This window comes from Acomys russatus, chromosome 29 (genome assembly GCF_903995435.1).
Source record: "Acomys russatus chromosome 29, mAcoRus1.1, whole genome shotgun sequence".
Lineage (NCBI taxonomy): Eukaryota > Metazoa > Chordata > Mammalia > Rodentia > Muridae > Acomys > Acomys russatus.
In genome coordinates, this window is record NC_067165.1 from 45414624 (window position 1) to 45432734 (window position 18111).

At 53.3% G+C, this 18111-nt stretch overlaps 1 protein-coding gene across 1 annotated transcript in view; it reads left to right on the forward strand.

Annotated features, from left to right (window-relative positions):
• Positions 1 to 16188, forward strand: part of Cep104 (centrosomal protein 104) — a 37493-nt gene extending 21305 nt beyond the window's left edge. Inside the window, exons 14-21 of the mRNA XM_051171320.1 lie at positions 342 to 449; positions 3331 to 3367; positions 4725 to 4791; positions 5332 to 5440; positions 9889 to 10027; positions 10201 to 10268; positions 14862 to 14952; positions 15303 to 16188. Of these exons, the coding sequence (XP_051027277.1) occupies positions 342 to 449; positions 3331 to 3367; positions 4725 to 4791; positions 5332 to 5440; positions 9889 to 10027; positions 10201 to 10268; positions 14862 to 14952; positions 15303 to 15415 (732 nt within the window). The 3' untranslated portion in view covers positions 15416 to 16188. The remainder of the gene's footprint in view (positions 1 to 341; positions 450 to 3330; positions 3368 to 4724; positions 4792 to 5331; positions 5441 to 9888; positions 10028 to 10200; positions 10269 to 14861; positions 14953 to 15302) is intronic.
• The last annotated feature ends 1923 nt before the right edge of the window (positions 16189 to 18111 follow it).

The following is an 18111-nucleotide window of genomic DNA, read 5'->3' on the forward strand; positions in this document are numbered from 1 at the left end:
TGATGGGAAGGACCCCCATGTGGAGAGGCAGGCTGTGATGGGGACGGACCCCATGTGGAGAGGCAGGCTGTGATGGGAAGCGGTCCCTAGCCGGGCCCTGCTGTGCGTTTCCTGCCTCTGCGCTGTAGGGCCAGTGCTTCCGTGTCTGGGAAGGGCAGGGTTAGCAATGCACAGACCTTTCAGAAACTACTGGAGAATTTACTTTTAATATGAGTTACATTCTTATCACCAAATTTAGAAGCTATAATTTGTCTCCCAATGTCTGAAGCTATCCCGAGAAAGCTCTCCTAGTCGGGAAAGTGGTTTGTGTGTGTGTGTGTGTGTGTGTTTTTTTTTAATAGGCCCAGAAAAGAGCGGCCATGAGAGAAGCAGAAAAGCAAAAGCAGGAAGAGATGAAGGCGCTGCAGGGCCAGCTGGCAGCACTTAGAGAGGCCCAGGCTGCGGTCCAGGTAAGAGATGAAGGCCCTACAGGGCCAGCTGCAGCACTGAGGCAGGCCCAGGCTGCGGTCCTGGTAAGAACTCGGCTACGCCTCCCTCCAAGTGCGGTGCAGCAATGCCGGCGGCATCCTCCCTTTTCTAGGTTTGGATGTAAAAGTAGCTCTGATTGTCCTGGCGTGGTCATGGCCTGGAGGCTCACTGCCTCCTCCTGCTCACCTAGGCCTAGTCCTGGAAGCTTCTAGCCTCCACACAATCTAACCTAGGCCTAGAATGTTTTCAGCCTTTGATACTCACTGCTTAATAAGCTCACCCTTACTTGTTCTTTCTGAGCTCTGGGCTGCATGGCTGAACTCAGCTGTTCTGGCTCAAACTCCTCTCCCAGCTGACTTATTTAATCTGGCTTCTCTCTTGGCCCAGAATTGCTCTGTTTGACCTTAAACTAACTCAGCAGTCTGCTCAATCTTCTGGATTTTTCTCATTTTCTAGCTTGTTTCATCTTCACCTGAGTTCTCTCTCTGCAACCCATCTCTCTATTACTCTCCTGGTAAAACTGCCTCCTCTCTCTCTGATAAAACTGCCTCTTACATAGCTTCCCTTTCCTCTCTCCTATCATGAGAGTTGGACGTATGCTATTCTGTCAAATCCTCTCTGGTTTGTCACCTTTTCTGCTACTCAGACATCACTTTCAAACACAGGTGCTTCCTTCTACAAACTGACTTTACCTCCGTTTGGGATTAAAGGCATGCACCACCACACCTGGACCTAAGCTTTTCTTTACCTGATTCTTGCTCTATACTAGGCTGGCCTTGAACTCAGATCTGTTTGCCTCTGTCTCCTGGATTAAAGGCATGTTTGTATTCCAGCTAGATCACACAGACCTAGAAGGTCTTTGGATGTGATCTCTTGCCAGAACAGCCGTGTTCTGAGTTAATGTTCTTGTACAGGGGGGCACAAATAAAAGAGGCCTGCACAGAGCCATGGGTGTCCCATGTCAATTACTAGCTGCCTTTGTTGCTGTGGGCTTGAGGGGAAGCTCTCCTGCCTATCCTGGAAAGGGCCTGCAGCTGAAGGCACCCACCAGGCACTGTGCTTGAGGCCTCTCTGAGCCCTGGGAGCAGGTTCTTCCTGTGTGGAGGAGAAACCTTCCTGTGCATCCTGCTTCTGGGTTGGAATTAGTTTCTTAACATTAACTGTGCAGTTAAGTTCCTGAAGTTAAAAGAAAAAAAGGGTGAGATACCTCCACCAGTCCACAGACATGACACATTCCAAGGCTACCAAATTCCTCCACAAGTGGCTGGCAAAATAGCTCACAGGGTCTTTGCTGTCAAACCTGATGACCTGTGTTCAGTCCATGGGACCTACATAATAATAGAAAGAGAACTGACTCCCTAAAGCAGTGCTCTGACCTCTGTGCTTGTACTGTGGCATGCACATGCTAATACATACATACATACATACATACATACATACATACATACCTGCAGATTTAAATAATTTTACAAATGTAAGCAGGCAGGAGTGTTAAGGAGGTCCACAGTCCCAAATGCAGATGTACTTAGAACCTGCCTCCGAGCAACTTGTGTCCATGGCAACAGCTACTGCACAAGTTCCAAGGATGCTGTGAGATGGGCAGAAGTCTCACATGCTGCTCTACACAAATGGGGAAGAACAAGAAGTAGAGAAGCAGAAAACATGTCTACAGATCCCCAGACCTGCCCTCCAAAGCCAATGTGAGAACAGTGGTGAGGAAAACGCAGGAGGCTGAGGTGGCACTGCCTTCCCTGCAGGCCTGCGGTGGATACTGTGCCACAGGAGCATGATGCAAGCCACCTGCGGGGCAGTTCAGGCTGAGGGTTTCCTACTAGTTTACAACTTGTGGCCAACGAGAGGCTCACTCAAGGTCACAAGCTAGCTGGGACATGGCCAGGTGTCTGCTGCTCACCATACCTGTGTTGGTAGGGCTGCTGGTCACTCAACTAGTGGGAATAACAGTCACTTGTGGAGGAGTTTGGTAGCCTTGGTATGTGGCATGTCTGTGGACTGGCGGAGCTAAGGGCCTGCAAGAAGGGAATAAAGAGAGCAGGAGGAAGTGCTGGAGCTGTTGTGGTGGTGGTTGTGGTTGTGGTTGTTGTTAGGATGAAGGTGTAGCTCAGACTGCCCTAGAACTCATCAGTCTCCCAGGCTGGCCTCCAACTGTCATCCTCGTGCTTCCGCCTCCCAAGCAGCAACATCGTGAGTGTTCACCATCAGGGTCAGCTTGGAAAGATCACTGATAACACCTTCATAGTCCTGTGGAGCTGGGTGGGACATACCTGTAATTACAGCACTCACGAAGCTGAAGCAGCAGGATGGCAATGTTGAAGTTAGCCTGTGCTGCGTAGATGAGACTGTCACAAGCATAGGTGGGAGGATGGACGGACGGATGAGTGGATGGGTGAATGGATGGATGGGTGGGTGGATGGATGGATGATGGATGGATGGATGGATGATGGGTGGGTGGATGGATGATGGATGGATGATGGATGGGTGGATGGATGATGGGTGGGTGGATGGATGATGGATGGGTGGATAGATGATGGATGGGTGGATGGATGATGGATGGGTGGATGGGTGAATGGATGGGTGGATGGATAATGGATGGGTGGATGGATGATGGATGGGTGGATGATGGATGGGTGGATGGATGATGGGTGGGTGGATGGATGATGGATGGGTGGATAGATGATGGATGGGTGGATGGGTGAATGGATAGGTCAATGGATAGATGGGTGGGTTGGATGAGTGGATGGATGGAAAACACATAAGTCCTGTTGTTCTTTGATAGAAATATCAAACATCTAGACATGGGCTATGAGGACACTGCCTCCTGACCTTTCTGTATTTGTGTCTTAGGAGAAAGAGAGTGATGCTGCGCAGCTCCAGAATCAAGGTGAGCAAATTCCCATAGGGCAGCTCAGCACTGAGAATGCACCTTTGCCTGTCCCTGACCCGCGGGTTCAGTTATTCGTGGAGTGGCGAGGGGGGTCGCGACCTGTGAATAAAGAATTGGGCGAGAGAGAGACAGGGGCCCAGGGAAACATTGCTTGTCAAGGGCCGTTTATTGTAAGGGGGTATCCAAATTTAAAGTAAGCTTCTGGGAGGGCGGGGGGTAGGAAGGAATGCAGTGGAAAGTTACAAAATCTTCTGGACCAGGCCCAAGGGCAGCAGGTGTGGAGTGGGGTGATTATTCAGAAGTCGCGATACACCGAATGTTCTCTTTCTCAAGGTCAGGCTGGATCTTTTGTGGTTGCCAGGCAGAATAATTATCTCAAGTATGCAGACAGCTGTGGCTTTCAGCCAGCAGGGCCTCTCAGCCACTGGGGCAGGTCAGGCAAGGTCCTATGGCTCCTGACATTTGCCGAGCATGGTGACACACACCTTTCATGCCAGCACTCAGAGACTGGAGGGTCTCTTGTGAGCCAGAGGGCAGCCTGGGCTAAACACCAAGTTTCAAGCCAGTCAAGGCTAATAGTGACACTGTCTCAAAGCAAAACGAAATCACTTCCTTTAGCAGGCCTGGTGTCACTTATGAGCCTAGGGAATGGCAGAAGAGACAGGACGATATCTTAATTACGTTTCTATTCCTGTGATAAGATGCCACAATCTAGGAAACTTACAGAAGAAAAAGTTTATTTGGGGCTTGCAGTTTCCAAGGGTGAGCCATGACCACCATCGGGGGAACATGGCAGCAGACAGGCATGGCGCTGGAGCAGCAGCTGAGAGCTCACGTATGACCCACAAGCACAAGGCAGAGAAAGACCCTGGGAGTGGCATGGGCTTTTGAAACTTCAAAGCCCATCCCCAGTGACACATCTCCTCCAACAAGGCCACACCCCCTAGCCCTTCCCAAACAGTTCCACCAACTGGGGACCAAACATTCAAACACATGAGCCTGTGGGGCCGTTCTCACTGCAGCACTGCAGCACATTTGAGGCTGCTGTAGCTACGAAGCAAGGCCTTAGCCCACCAACCAGGGGCTGCAGGTGTAGCATGTGGTGACAGTGCTTTCCTGGGGTGTGCAAGGCCCCAGATCTGACCCTGAGCCCTGAAGAAGGGAGGAAGAGGAGGAGGAGGAGGAAAGCTTCCTCCCTGGCCCTGTAGTCCTGACTGGGTACATCCTTTGTGTTGGACGCCCTGCCATTGGGTTCATAATTTTAAAATGACATTTTTTAATTACTATTTTTTTACTGAGACTTTAAACATTTCAATCAAACATTACTTAAATTGTGCTCTTTTAATCTCCTCAGATCCTCAAGGAAGGAAAGCTGTCCCACCCGATACTCCGGAAGTCCCAGATAACCACTATTTGTATAAGTGAGTGACACTACTTGGGTCTGTTGCTGAGGGCGTGGAGAGGCTCGAGGGATGTGGGCTTCCTCCCTGGCTCACTCTGATGCTCAGTCTCTGACTCCTTCCTGATTCTAAAGCCTGGAAATTACCCTGAGCTGATCTTGCGGGCTTGGGCCAGGCTCAGCTAGTGTCCCGTCTTCGTCCACCACAGTTTCCCTCTGCACCCTGCTGCAGCCGAATGACTCGCACTGTCCAGGGTCAGGTTCAGTTTGTCAGGGACTGGCATGTCCTTCACCTCTTTTGTGACTTAGGCCACCTACAGCAGGACTGTGCCAGCAAGACTCAAACCAGAGGGCTCTGTAGCCTGCTTGGTGAGGCCCTTCCCTGGCACTGTGCAAGAACCCTGAGCCACACTGTCCTGCCCAAGAGGTGCAGCCTGCCCTCAGCGCGCCAGCATTTCAGGACAGGAGGGGTCTAGGGAATCCTGCGTCCTGTACGGTCAGGGCTGCGTGGTCACAGCAGCCAGAGCTCGGCCTTCATGTCCATCTTTCTCTCTCACTGTAGTCTGTGCATCTTTTGTGGGGAGAGGAATGAGTCCTTCACAGAAGAGGGCCTGGACCTCCACTACTGGAAATACTGCCTCATGCTGACGAGATGCGATCACTGCAGGCAGGTCAGGAGCTGGGCATGGGCCATGGCCACTCATGGGTGACTACTGTGGGCAAGTCAGGGGCTAAGCACCTGAGATATCTTGGCTTAGAGAAAGAGACCAAAGCACGGGGAGCCAGGAGAATGGAGAAGTCCGTGCTGTGCCAGCCACCATCTCTACCACCCGCTGCACCAGCTGCCACCTTCCACTCTGAAGGCATTCGTGGCGTCTGTTGCTTGGCACTTGGTGTGAGTGGAGTCCTGCAGTGTGGGCCCCGCTTTCCGCTGCTAGCTTGCCTGCTGCCCTGTCCATGACACATGTGCTTGACTGTTTGCATTTGCGGCTGCTGGGAATAGCTTTGCTGCTGACAAGTTTCGTGCTGCATTACTCCCGGGAAACATAAAGAAATATCCATTGTCCCATGATCCTCTAAGTCCAGCTTACCAGTTAATGTATTAGGTACCTACAGCTGATGCTCGAACTCTGCATCCCTGAAAGGAGTCCCTACTCTCCTGATGCCCACAGCCTCACTTCCACTCACTGCTGCCACGTAGCACATGTGCGCCTCGGGTAGGACCAGGAATGGGGGGGGGGGGGATGCTCGGGATGCTGACAGCTCTGTGACTGTCACCCAGACCTATCAGTCATGAGAGTCACTGTCATAACTGGGCCAAGGTACTCTGTAGGTCACCTCAGTCTCTGGCCCTTGAGGCCAATAGTTACATTAAGCCCAGACAAAATAAGCTTTGCCACATCTTCCTCCGATGCTCACCTTTCACCTCTTCCACTGTGCTCCTGAGCCGTGTGGGGTAACTGAGCACTGGGCTCTGTGCTGTTAGGCGGAAACTGAACAAAGGCTTACACCAACATGGTGTAAACAGAAAACTGTTCACAATAAGCAACTAAACTTGTTCACACTCCACAGATGGGGTCAGAGCACAAGGGCACTGAGGTGCAAGTGGGGCTGACTTTAGCTAGTAGCTGCTTCATGAAAGTCATCTGCAGCACTGGCTCCTCGAAGCTGTCTCTTCTAGACAGTTGAACTAACCTCTTTTGCCCCTTATGTGGCTCAACAGACTCTGGGACAAGGTCGTAGGGTAAGCCTGGTACTTTTCCACTTCGCCGAGATTCAAAGAAACCGGAGTTAGGTGAGAAGGCTTCTGAGGTTAACAGCCATATTCAGTTTGTTCTTCCGCAGCAGACGCGCATCCTCGGCATTCGGGCCGTTAGGAATCTTGGAAGTAACTGGTGTTCATTACAGAAGGAAGGTGGGCTTCACCACAGTTCACAGTAGCAGGGATCTAGAGACATGTCCGCAGATGCTCAGAGGACAGTCTGACAGACATCCCATTTAAGGAAACAGGAGCAGGAGCCTCGCACTGGGCCCATGTTCTCAGCATTATGGGTGTTGCCCCAGCCTCTGCTGTAGAGTGGGCCTTAGCCCTGTCAGAGGGCGGTTGGTTCTACTGCAGGACTTGAGGTACTCTCGCATCAGCAGGACCTGGCATGTTGTCCATGTCTGAGCAGGGCTGTCAGTGACAGTCCTCCCGAGTAGCCAGTGGGCAGAGTTGTAGCTGATGCCTTCATGTCTTCCTACTGCAGCATGTGGTGTCATTAGCAGTAGGAATTTTGCACACACTCTGGCATGGAGCCCACTCCAGGCACTGAGGCTTTCCTCCCTTAGAGGTTCCCTTAAGGCTCCTGGGATACGTGCCTTCTGCTTTCAGCCCTTCAGTTGCTCAGCTGCCTATTCTTGCAGTGATGAGACCTGTTTACAGAGTGGGCAGGTCTCTGAGGGCCTCTTGGAAAGAAGCTGGTGTGGTTCCTACCTCATGGGTTTTGTTCCTCCACGGCGTGAGGCAGAGGGTCAGCAGCAGCTCCCTGTGATCTGTGCTGCAGAGGCTCCTGGGCATTGGCTGAGTCACTTCCTCTTGAGAGCCTCAGCCCATCTCTGCGTTTCCTTTGTTTTGTATATCATCATAGGAAGAGTCTTAGCAATTTTCCATCTTACAGAGGCTCATGGGCATTGGCTTGCCCTCCATCCCCAGCGATTAGCCAGCCATGGCCAACTTCAGTTCTGACCCCTGTGTGTTACCACATTCTCTGATGGATTACCATGTTCAGGACCTCTTACAAAACGTATGCCATCCTGTACTACGTGAGGACAGACATACTGAGAATGCCCTGCAGACGTTCCAACTCTAGATGGCTCAGCCTCAATTCCAGATGGCTCCTGTTAGCTATAACAGGCCATGCAAGTCTGCTTCTCTAAGACTTTTGGCTCTACCATGTCAGCAGTCAGGTACTGATTGGCTGTGTGGGTTTTCCTGGAGGGATATACAGAACCTCTGCTCACCCCTGATAGGACGCCAGCAAAACAAAGAGACAGTTCCTCCCAGAGTGGTGAGCCAGTGAGTTTCCTCAGGCCACTCACAGCGGCTCTGGAGACAGGTCACAACAGCCGTGTCAGCAGTGTCAGCCTCAGCTAGCCTTCCACTTGCTGTGTACTGCTGACCTCCTCAGAATGACATACAGCTGAGGGGCAGGCCCCGGAAAGGTGGGGATGGAGTCTCAGGTGAGGGCTGCAGCTCCGTCCCTTGCTATCTCTTGGGTTCTCCTGGGCTCTCCATGTATCATTTTGTATAATTTCATTGCCATGACTGTGAGTTAAAGATCAGCAGAGTGATCTCTGTTCTACAGTGCCACAGTCATTTCTACAGCAGAGCCCTGGGCTGCACTCCTAGCTACGGTCCCGTTGGTGTGACCACCCTGGCCTGCACTCCTAGCTACGGTCCCGTTGGTGTGACCACAGCAAAGCCCTGGGCTGCACTCCTAGCTACGGTCCCGTTGGTGTGACCACAGCAAAGCCCTGGGCTGCACTGCTAGCTACGGTCCCATTGGTGTGACCACAGCACAGCCCTGGGCTGCACTCCTAGCTACGGTCCTGTTGGTGTGACCACAGCACAGCCCTGGGCTGCACTCCTAGCTATGGTCCCATTGGTGTGACCACCCTGGGCTGTACTCCTAGCTACGGTCCTATTGGTGTGACCACCCTGGGCTGTACTCCTAGCTACAGTCCCATTGGTGTGACCACCCTGGGCTGCACTCCTAGCTACGGCCCCGGTGGTGTGACCACCCTGAGCTGCACTCCTAGCTACGGTCCCGTTGGTGTGACCACAGCACAGCCCTGGGCTGCACTCCTAGCTACGGTCCCGTTGGTGTGACCACAGCAAAGCCCTGGACTGCACTCCTAGCTACGGTCTCATTGGTGTGACCACCCTGGGCTGCACTCCTAGCTATGGTCTCATTGATGTGACCACAGCACAGCCCTGGGCTACACTCCTAGCTATGGTCCCGTTGGTGTGACCACAGCAGAGCCCTGGGCTGCACTCCTAGCTATGGTCCCGTTGGTGTGACCACCCTGGGCTGTACTCCTAGCTATGGTCCCGTTGGTGTGACCACCCTGGGCTGCACTCCTAGCTATGGTCCCGTTGTTGTGACCACAGCACAGCCCTGGGCTGCACTCCTAGCTATAGTCCCGTTGATATGACCACAGCACAGCCCTGGGCTGCACTCCTAGCTATGGTCCCGTTGGTGTGACCACAGCACAGCCCTGGGCTGCACTCCTAGCTATGGTCCCATTGGTGTGACCACCCTGGCCTGTACTCCTAGCTCTGGTCCTGTTGGTGTGACCACAGCAGAGCCCTGAGCTGCACTCCTAGCTATGGTCCCGTTGGTGTGACCACAGCAGAGCCCTGGGCTGCACTCCTAGCTATGGTCCCGTTGGTGTGACCACCCTGGGCTGCATTCCTAGCCATGATCCTATAGGACAGGCTTTTGCTTCTGAGCCAGGACCCACAGGTACTGCAGAGTCCTGGCTGCTATACAGCTCAGGGCAGTGAGAGAGAGTGCCTCTGTTCTCACCATGCTACATGTACTACACGTGCTGCCCATGACTGGGGGAAGCACCCCCGCCCGCTGGTCATCGCCATCTTTGCTAGGCCCTTTGCTTTTGGCACTGCCTACATCTGGATATAGCCAACTGACCCTTAGCTGCAGTGGGCTGGCCTTTCCTCATTCTCTGCCATGTCTATCTTTTCATTGTCTCCTTGTGTTTTTTACTTCGGGCCCTCGGCCCCACCAGTCTTTTCAAGGGTTCATGCCCTGGTCCTACTCCTGCTCCAGGCCTCCCTCTTCCAAGGAGGAAGACAGGATGGGGGCTGTCTGCTTTCTCTGCCACACAGGAAGAGTGTAAAGACGCTCATTCTGCTCCCTGGCAGCACAGGTTCTGAAAGCCCCAGGTGGGCACCTGGCCTCTCAGCAGCATGTGGGCCGTGGCTGCGTGGAAGGCTTTCCCACCAAGAGTTGGGCAGGAGGGAGAGTCCTGTACCTGCACATTCTGAGAAATACTGGGGAGCTAGAACAGCTGTCCTGCCCACAGACGTCACACTCTGCTGTCTCCTTGAGCACAGGTGGTTGAGATATCTAGCCTGACGGAGCACCTGCTGACAGAGTGTGACAGAAGGGATGAGTTTGGGAAGTGCCACCGCTGCAGCGAGGCTGTTCCCAAGGAGGAGCTTCCCAGGCACATCAAGACTAGGGAATGTAACCGTGAGTCATCTGACAGCCAGGTGTCCTCCCTGGGTGTGGTCCAGCTGCTGGGGTTGGGGGGTCAGACACAAGCATTGTGGGATTAGATGCACCCTTCCTTCCTCTTCCCCACCCCATCCCCCTGTAGAAGGTTCATCCAAATAACCAAGTCTTTTTTATTGAAATCATTTCAGCTGCCAAATCGGAGAAAGTGGCAAACCGCTGTCCTCTGTGTCATGAGAACTTTGCCCCTGGAGAAGAGGTAAGGGGCTCTGAGCTGAGATGGGAGCCCCAGGGAAGAGTTGAGCATACTCTCAGGATGATGGCTGTGTGGTGCAGCCTCCTAACTTCCTAACAGTCAGTAGAGGTCAGCGTCAGTCCCAGCTCACTGCAAAGACAGCAACGCTGCTTTTGCTCTTCCTGGTCATAGCTTTCGTATGTGGGGCCTCCCCGGCATCATAGTCAGAGTCTGCCAGCCATTAGCCACTTGGATTAACAAAACGTGTGCCATGGTGGTTGATAGTTCTTTTCCTACTTAATGCTGTGCTCTCCTCCAGTCCTGGGCAGTAGCTGATGACACTTGCAGGTTTTTTCCTCTGGTGTTTGGGTCTGCATGCAGGGCCTGAGGTATCCATGGTCTACCCCCTGTTTCTGGCTGCCTGCACAGCACAGTGGTGGTGCCTGTGGGAACCTTGGATTCAGCTCAGGACCCCAAGACCATGTTCTCAGCACAAAGGGGATTTATTTGCCCCCTGCCATGGAACAGAGGGCACGGCTAAGGGGCAAAGATGGAAGTCAGGGGGAGAAAGGAAAAGGAACAAGGGAAATGGGTATTGGTCCCAGGACAGAGAGAGAGGACCGCCTCTGGATAGAGAGGAGAGAGAGGACCGCCTCTGGATAGAGAGAGAGGAGAGAGAGGACCGCCTCTGGATAGAGAGAGAGGAGACAGAGGACCGCCTCTGGATAGAGAGAGAGGAGACAGAGGACCGCCTCTGGATAGAGAGGAGACAGAGGACCGCCTCTGGATAGAGAGGAGAGAGAGGACCGCCTCTGGATAGAGAGGAGAGAGAGGACCGCCTCTGGATAGAGAGGAGACAGAGGACCGCCTCTGGATAGACAGGAGACAGAGGACCGCCTCTGGATAGAGAGGAGACAGAGGACCGCCTCTGGATAGAGAGGAGACAGAGGACCGCCTCTGGATAGACAGGAGACAGAGGACCGCCTCTGGATAGACAGGAGACAGAGGACCGCTTCTGGATAGAGAGAGAGGAGACAGAGGACCTCCTCTGGATAGAGAGGAGAGAGAGGACCGCCTCTGGATAGAGAGGGGAGAGAGGACCGCCTCTGGATAGAGAGGAGACAGAGGACCGCCTCTGGATAGAGAGGAGACAGAGGACCCCCTCTGGATAGAGAGGAGACAGAGGACCGCCTCTGGATAGAGGAGACAGAGGACCGCCTCTGGATAGAGAGGAGAGAGAGGACCGCCTCTGGAGAGAGAGGACCGACCGCCTCTGGATAGAGAGGAGACAGAGGACTGCCTCTGGATAGAGAGGCAGATGGCGGTTTATAAAGGTAAAGGGATAAACCCGTGTTAGGATGGGTTTAATTCTGATTGGGCATGTTAATTAGGTGAGCCAGAGGGGGCTTTTGATTGCTGGACTTCAGTACTTTGATAGCTGGACTTCGGTGGTCAGCCTCAGGAGGGGGAAGCAGCCAAATCAGGGAGTGGGCTTTGGTGGCCAGCTTTAGGAGTGTCATCTAATGTTTGGTTGGTTGGGTTTTTTATTTTGTTTTGTTTTGTTGTTGGGGCAGAGAATTGAGACAGGGTTTCTCTGTGTAGCCCTGGCTATTCTGGAACTCGCTTTGTAGACCGGGCTGGCCTTGAACTCACAGCGTTCCGCCTGCCTCTGCCTCCCAAATGTTGGGATTAAAGGCATGCGCCACCACTGCCTGGCTAACCTAACAGTTTTTAGCAAGGCACAGGGAATGAGGGAGAAAGGCAAGGCCTACCAGAGCCATGTTTGCTATACTCAGGCCGCTTGCGTCCCTTCAGCGCCTTCCATGCCAGGCAGCTTTCGGGGCTTGCTGTTGGCTCTGCCTCTGCCCCAGGAGATGCTAGAGAGTCCAGCGCTCTTTCCTGCCACCCCCTCTTCATCAAGGGTGTTGTGTGGTGAGATTTTCCTGGGAAGCCCCAGATAGAGATCCCACAACAGACACCATCACAGTCCACGTGTGAATATGAGTTCACTGTGATAACCTAAGGGGAGTGTAGCAGGCAGAAATGGCTCCACTGCAGCCCCAGTACCCACCCCAGCATGGAGGGCAGCTCATGGAAGCTAGGAACCTGAAACTCTGCACAGCCCGCAGCCTGATGAATGTCCTATCCAGGTGACTTGGTCTATCCTCTTCCAAGCAGCCCGCTGGCTGGTTTCTGCTTCTTTCAGGCAGCTGAACTGGTCTCGGGGTCTTTGAAGCTTGGTTGTATACACTGGGAGGACCTAGTGGATCGGATTAGTTTCAGGGACTTCCCGAAGCTATTTTGAGTTATTTCTTTTCCTGCTTAAGGAGCTTGTACTGTTACACAACACAATGACAGGCCTGCCAGCATGGTGGCGCACACCTTTAATCCCAGCAGAGTTTGCGGCCAGCCAGGTCTACAAAGTGAGTTCAGGATGGCCAGAGCTACACAGAGAAACCCTGTCTCGAGGAGGAGGAGGAGTAGGGCAGGCCTGCTCACTAGTTTATCTGCTTTTAGCATCTTGCTAAAGTCACGGATGAGAGTAGGTATAGAGTCACTGCCATCCTTGCCCTTACGGATGGTCCCTCTGGACAACAAGGCCCTTCACCTGGCTCCTGAAGTTCTGGAGCTGGCGCATAGCCTCAGGTAGTGAGTGATCTCTCTAGAGCATTCTGCCCAGACCAGGAATCAGCTGTCCTGCTAAGGCGTGTGGTCCTCCCAGCAGGCCTCAGTGCTCAGCACAGGGAAAGCCACAGTGGGCAGAGCTGGGACATCCTGTCAGAGCACACGCAGCCAGTACGCCTTCCCACCCTGTCACCCTGGCGTCCCAGCATGCCCCTCCCCTGACCATAGCTTCACAACCTCAGAGGCCCAAAGGATATGAGATTCCTGTCTGCCCTAGGACAGCCCGGGCAGCACTGGAGTCAGTGTGTCCAGCCTCTTCTGCGATTATCTGGTACCCAGGGGTAACCAGAGTCAGGTTCTGTCAATTTGGACAACCACTGGAGATAGCATGGGTGCATTGTTTTCCTTCACAGGGCTGGAGGGCTTGAGTTCTGTAGATGGTTCCCACATCTGTACATAAGGCCTGTCCTAAGAACTGCATCCATACTGAGGCTGCTGTCTTTGTCCCCTCCTCACCCTGTGCTCAGAGGACTTGTCCTTGTGCACATCCACAGACCCCGCCTTCACTTTTCATCTTAATAGCTGTGCACTCGCAACTGACACAGTCTTTTCTCACTTCCCTGTGCTCTGCTGGTTCCCACCTTGAACAGCACTGAACCCTCAACAGCTGCCTCCATGCCCCCTCCATGTCCCCACTGTGTTCCCTCCATGCCCCTCCGTGTCCCCACTGTGTTCCCTCCATGCCCCCTGCATCCCCACTGTGTTCCCTCCATGCCCCTCCGTATCCCCACTGTGTTCCCTCCATGCCCCCTGCGTCCCCACTGTGTTCCCTTCATGCCCCTCCGTGTCCCCACTGTGTTCCCTCCATGCCCCTCCGTGTCCCCACTGTGTTCCCTCCATGCCCTCTGTGTCCCCACTGTGTTCCCTCCATGCCCCTCCGTGTCCCCACTGTGTTCCCTCCATGCCCCCTCTGTGTCCCCACTGTGTTCCCTCCATGCCCCTCCGTGTCCCCACTGTGTTCCCTTCATGCCCCTCCGTGTCCCCACTGTGTTCCCTCCATGCCCCCTTTATGTCCCCACTGTGTTCCCTCCATGCCCCTCCGTGTCCCCACTGTGTTCCCTCCATGCCCCCTCCGTGTCCCCACTGTGTTCCCTCCATGCCCCTCCGTGTCCCCACTGTGTTCCCTCCATGCCCCTCCATGTCCCTGCTGTGCTCCCTCCGTGTTCCCGCCGTGCTCCCTCCATGTTTCCTCCATGTCCCCGCCGTGCTCCCTCCATGTCCCCACCATGCTCCCTCCATGTCCCCACTGTGTTCCCTCCATGCCCCTCCATGTCCCTGCTGTGCTCCCTCCATGTTCCCGCCGTGCTCCCTCCATGTTTCCTCCATGTCCCTATCGTGCTCCCTCTGTGTCCCAGTTGTGCTCCCTCCATGTCCCCACTGTGCTCCCTCCATGCCCCCCGTGCTACCTCCATGCCCCCTCGGTGCTCCCTCCATGCTTCCTCCATGTCTACCATCTGCCATGAACCAACACTTCTCTGTCAGCAGCTGTATGGTGTGCACACCCCACTTAGCTGTGTTGACAGCATCTACCACCTGATGGTCTCCCTGACTCGGGGCCTGGGCAGGCTGGGCCTCCAGCCATGGAGCTGTTAGCCACACCCCACTTAGCTGTGTTGACAGCATCTACCACCTGATGGTCTCCCTGACTCGGGGCCTGGGCAGGCTGGGCCTCCAGCCATGGAGCTGTTAGCCAAGCCACACGTTCTCCGGCAGCTCAGGTTGGTAGGCCAACTGCCCAGTACGTCCCAGCAGCTGGCAGAAGTAAGTCCTCCTGGTCACAGGACTGAGCTCCAGAAGGGCAGGAAACCACACTCCGAGCCTCTCACTGGCTTAGCACCTCATTCTCACCATGAACAGTGAGGGTCTATTGTGGCAACATCCCAGGTCCCTTGGGCCACCAGGCTTACAGGTTGTGCCTCTGCCTTTTTGCAGGCATGGAAGGTTCACTTGATGGGGCCCAATGGCTGCACAATGAACCTGCGCAAAACACACGTTCTCTACAAGGCTGTAGCCCCTCAGCAAGGTAAGACGTCAGCCACGTGCCAGGCGCCTGTGCTCTGTTCCATCTTGGGCACAGTGCATCCTGAGCCTCCTGTCCATGTGCTGGCACCTAGCACCCCCATTCTCTATGTTCAGCAGGCTATGTCTGCCCCCCCCACAATGCCTCCTGGAAACTCACTGGGGGGCTGGCGAGGGTCACCATAGCTGCTGCGGCTTGTGTCCTTTGTTCCTTTCTGGCTGCCATGTGGGTACCTCTGCCCAGTGTGGGTTCTCCCAGCATCACACTGTCACTGTGAGGTCTGCAGCCCACCTGTGGATAGGAGCTCCTTTTCTTACGTGGTTCTGTGTCCTGTGCATCTGTCTCCACTGCAGGAAAAGGCGCAGCAGCAGCAGCAGCAAAGTCAGGTACCAAGGTTGGAAGCAAGATCCCCACCCCAAAGGGGGGCCTGAGTCAGAGCTCCAGCAGGACATACAGGAGGCGGTGACAGAGTTTCCACTTTGTCCCTGCCCAGGGGCTTTGCAAGTTTCCCCATTTTAAGCCATGTGTGTTGGCGTGGTGATGCAGGGCTCGGTACCTACCGTCCCTTGGCCTCTTGTGTCCCAGTGTCTACTCTCACAGGAACAGTGTAAGGATATGACCAAAGACCCTTCCCAAGCTGGGCCTGAAGTGCTCAGGCAGGAAGTGCATCTTGCTCAGGAAGCCAGCAAGCATAGCACCCACTTTCCTTACTACTGAGGAGCTGTTCCCCAGACTTTGAACTCATTGGTGTCTGTTGTGCACAGTAGGTTTGGCAGCCTCAGAGGACAGCAGCAAACCATGCTGAGCCGTCTCTCTCATGGGTCTGTCTGCTACATTGTCACGCCATATACAGCAACAAGCAATAAAGTAAAGCAAGCAAAAGGCCGCCATCCTGAGGACAGGCCCCTCCAGCACACACTTTGCCTGATGCTCCTGGGCACTCCTGACAGCCCTACCTGGCCACCCTCCCTCAGGGGCCTCAGGCTCTCTGCTGCAGAGTCCAGAATGGGCGCTGGATGGTGTCCCCTGGTTACCCTGACTCCCCTGACACGGCCCACCTACAAGCCTCCGTCTTCTTTATGGCAAGATGAGCACCTTCCACATTTCCCAACCCACAAAGACAAGTCCCACACACCTTGCTGGCCCAGGGCCTCTGAGTCAGTTCTGTCACACTCTTTGTGATATAACCAAATCCACCTTTCCAAATCACGCACAGTATGTCACAAGTGCTTCACTGAACAGTGACACAGACCTCAGGAGACAGCCGTCAGCAGCCTCTCCCCGCCTTCCTCCCAGAAGCCCTTGATGGACAAGCATCTGTGAGGAGGACCGAGTCCACCAGAGACCCTCCTGTCACTGTCGCCACCACAGGCTAAAGGTTTTGCCCTCTGAGGGCCTGCACTGTGCTGCGTCCTGAGGTTTTCCCAATGCCCCTTTGAAGTGTATAGCATTGAGAAAATGACTATTATGAAATTAGGGCACACTTCTTTAAAATTGCTAACCATGTAAAACAAAATCCATAAAAAGTTCTAGGTGCCTGAGCAGCAAGCACCCTGGGTAGTTAATCCCATGAGCTCACCCTACATTTGGCAAACAGCTTGGCTCAGAGTACCAAGTGGATCAGGGTCTGTTGAGAGGAGGATCCTGTCAGAGGCCTTTAGGGATGGCAAGGCGGTGCTTGAGGTCAGAGGTGTCGCCTGCTGTTTCCTAACTCACCTTAAACTACAGACAATAGTGGAAATTTAACCTCAGAACTTAATAGTTACCTGTAATGTCTTCTGCCTGCTGTAACCTGAAGATTCGTGTAAAAAACCCTTCATTTTTAGCCTGGCATGGTGGCTCACACCTGTACTCCTAGCATGTGGGAGGCCAGAGTCAAGCTCACCACAAGTTCAGGGGAAGCCTGGGCTACATAGGGAGACTCAGGCTCAAATTAGAACAAGCAGGAAGCCTTGGTGTTTAGCTCCCGTGTCTCCTGTTACAGAATCATGAGTCTGCAGAGGTGCCTGGCAGTATTGGCATCACAGAGCTCCACGCCACTGTGCTTGATTCAGGGAAGGCACTAAGAGCCCAACCACTCAGTATCCAAGTGTGCAACACGCCTCCAACCTTCACATATGATGCATTGTGGATATTTAATATTTATTTATATTATTTTTCATGAAAGATAATTCTATTAAATCTAATTTAAAAGAAGTGCATCATACCTGACACTAGAGCATAAATGTAAATGCCTTTAGTGGGAACTTGCAGCTTTTTAATGTTTTGACATAGTTTCTATTTGTCTTTATTTCAGGTACCAGAAGTATAAAATAATATATTTTTATTGTTACTGTCTTAGGGTTTATGTGCTAATTTGCCTTGAGTACATTAATACAGTAAAAAGATCAGTTTTTTGTCACTTCTATTATGAGATTGTTATACACATATTTCATCTGTTTGGTTTCTTATATCTGTTTTATTCCCTATATGTGTGTTTTGCCTACATGTATGTTTGTGCACCTCATGTGTGCCTGGTGCCCATGGAGGTCAGAAGAGGGCGCCAGATCCTCTGCAACTGGAGTTATAGATGGTTATGAGGCACCATGTGTATACTGAGAATTGGACCCTGGTTCCCTGCAAGATCAACACGTGTTCCTAACCACCAAGCTATCGCTCCACTAAAGTCCTGTTTTGTTTTTGTGCAACCCTGGTGGCTTGGAGCTCACACTGTAAACCAGGCTGACCTTGAACTCAAGAGATCCACCTACCTCTGCCCCCCAGGTGCTGAGACTAAAGACAAGCACCGCAATGCCCAGCTCAAAGTTGTCACTAAGGAGCAAGCAAGTGGAGTGCTGGAGCTGTGTCTCAGCTGATGTGCCGGGAGCGTGCCTGCCTAGTGTGCGCAAAGCCCTGGCTGAGGTTGACCTCCCAGCACTCGGGAATTGGAAGCAGGGATGGCAAGTTCCAGGTCATCCTTTGCCTGTGTGGGAATTACAGGCCAGCCTGGGCCATGTGCAGCCTGGAAAGAAGGGAAGGAGGGAGCGAGGGTGCTGTAAATCACCCTCAAGTTAGCAGTGAGAGAAGCCCAGCCCTCCACATTTGCTAAGGAGAGTTGTTTGAGAAAGCTGGGTCTTCAAAACAGTCCTTAAAATGAGTTTAGGACAGAGCAAAGATTTCGCT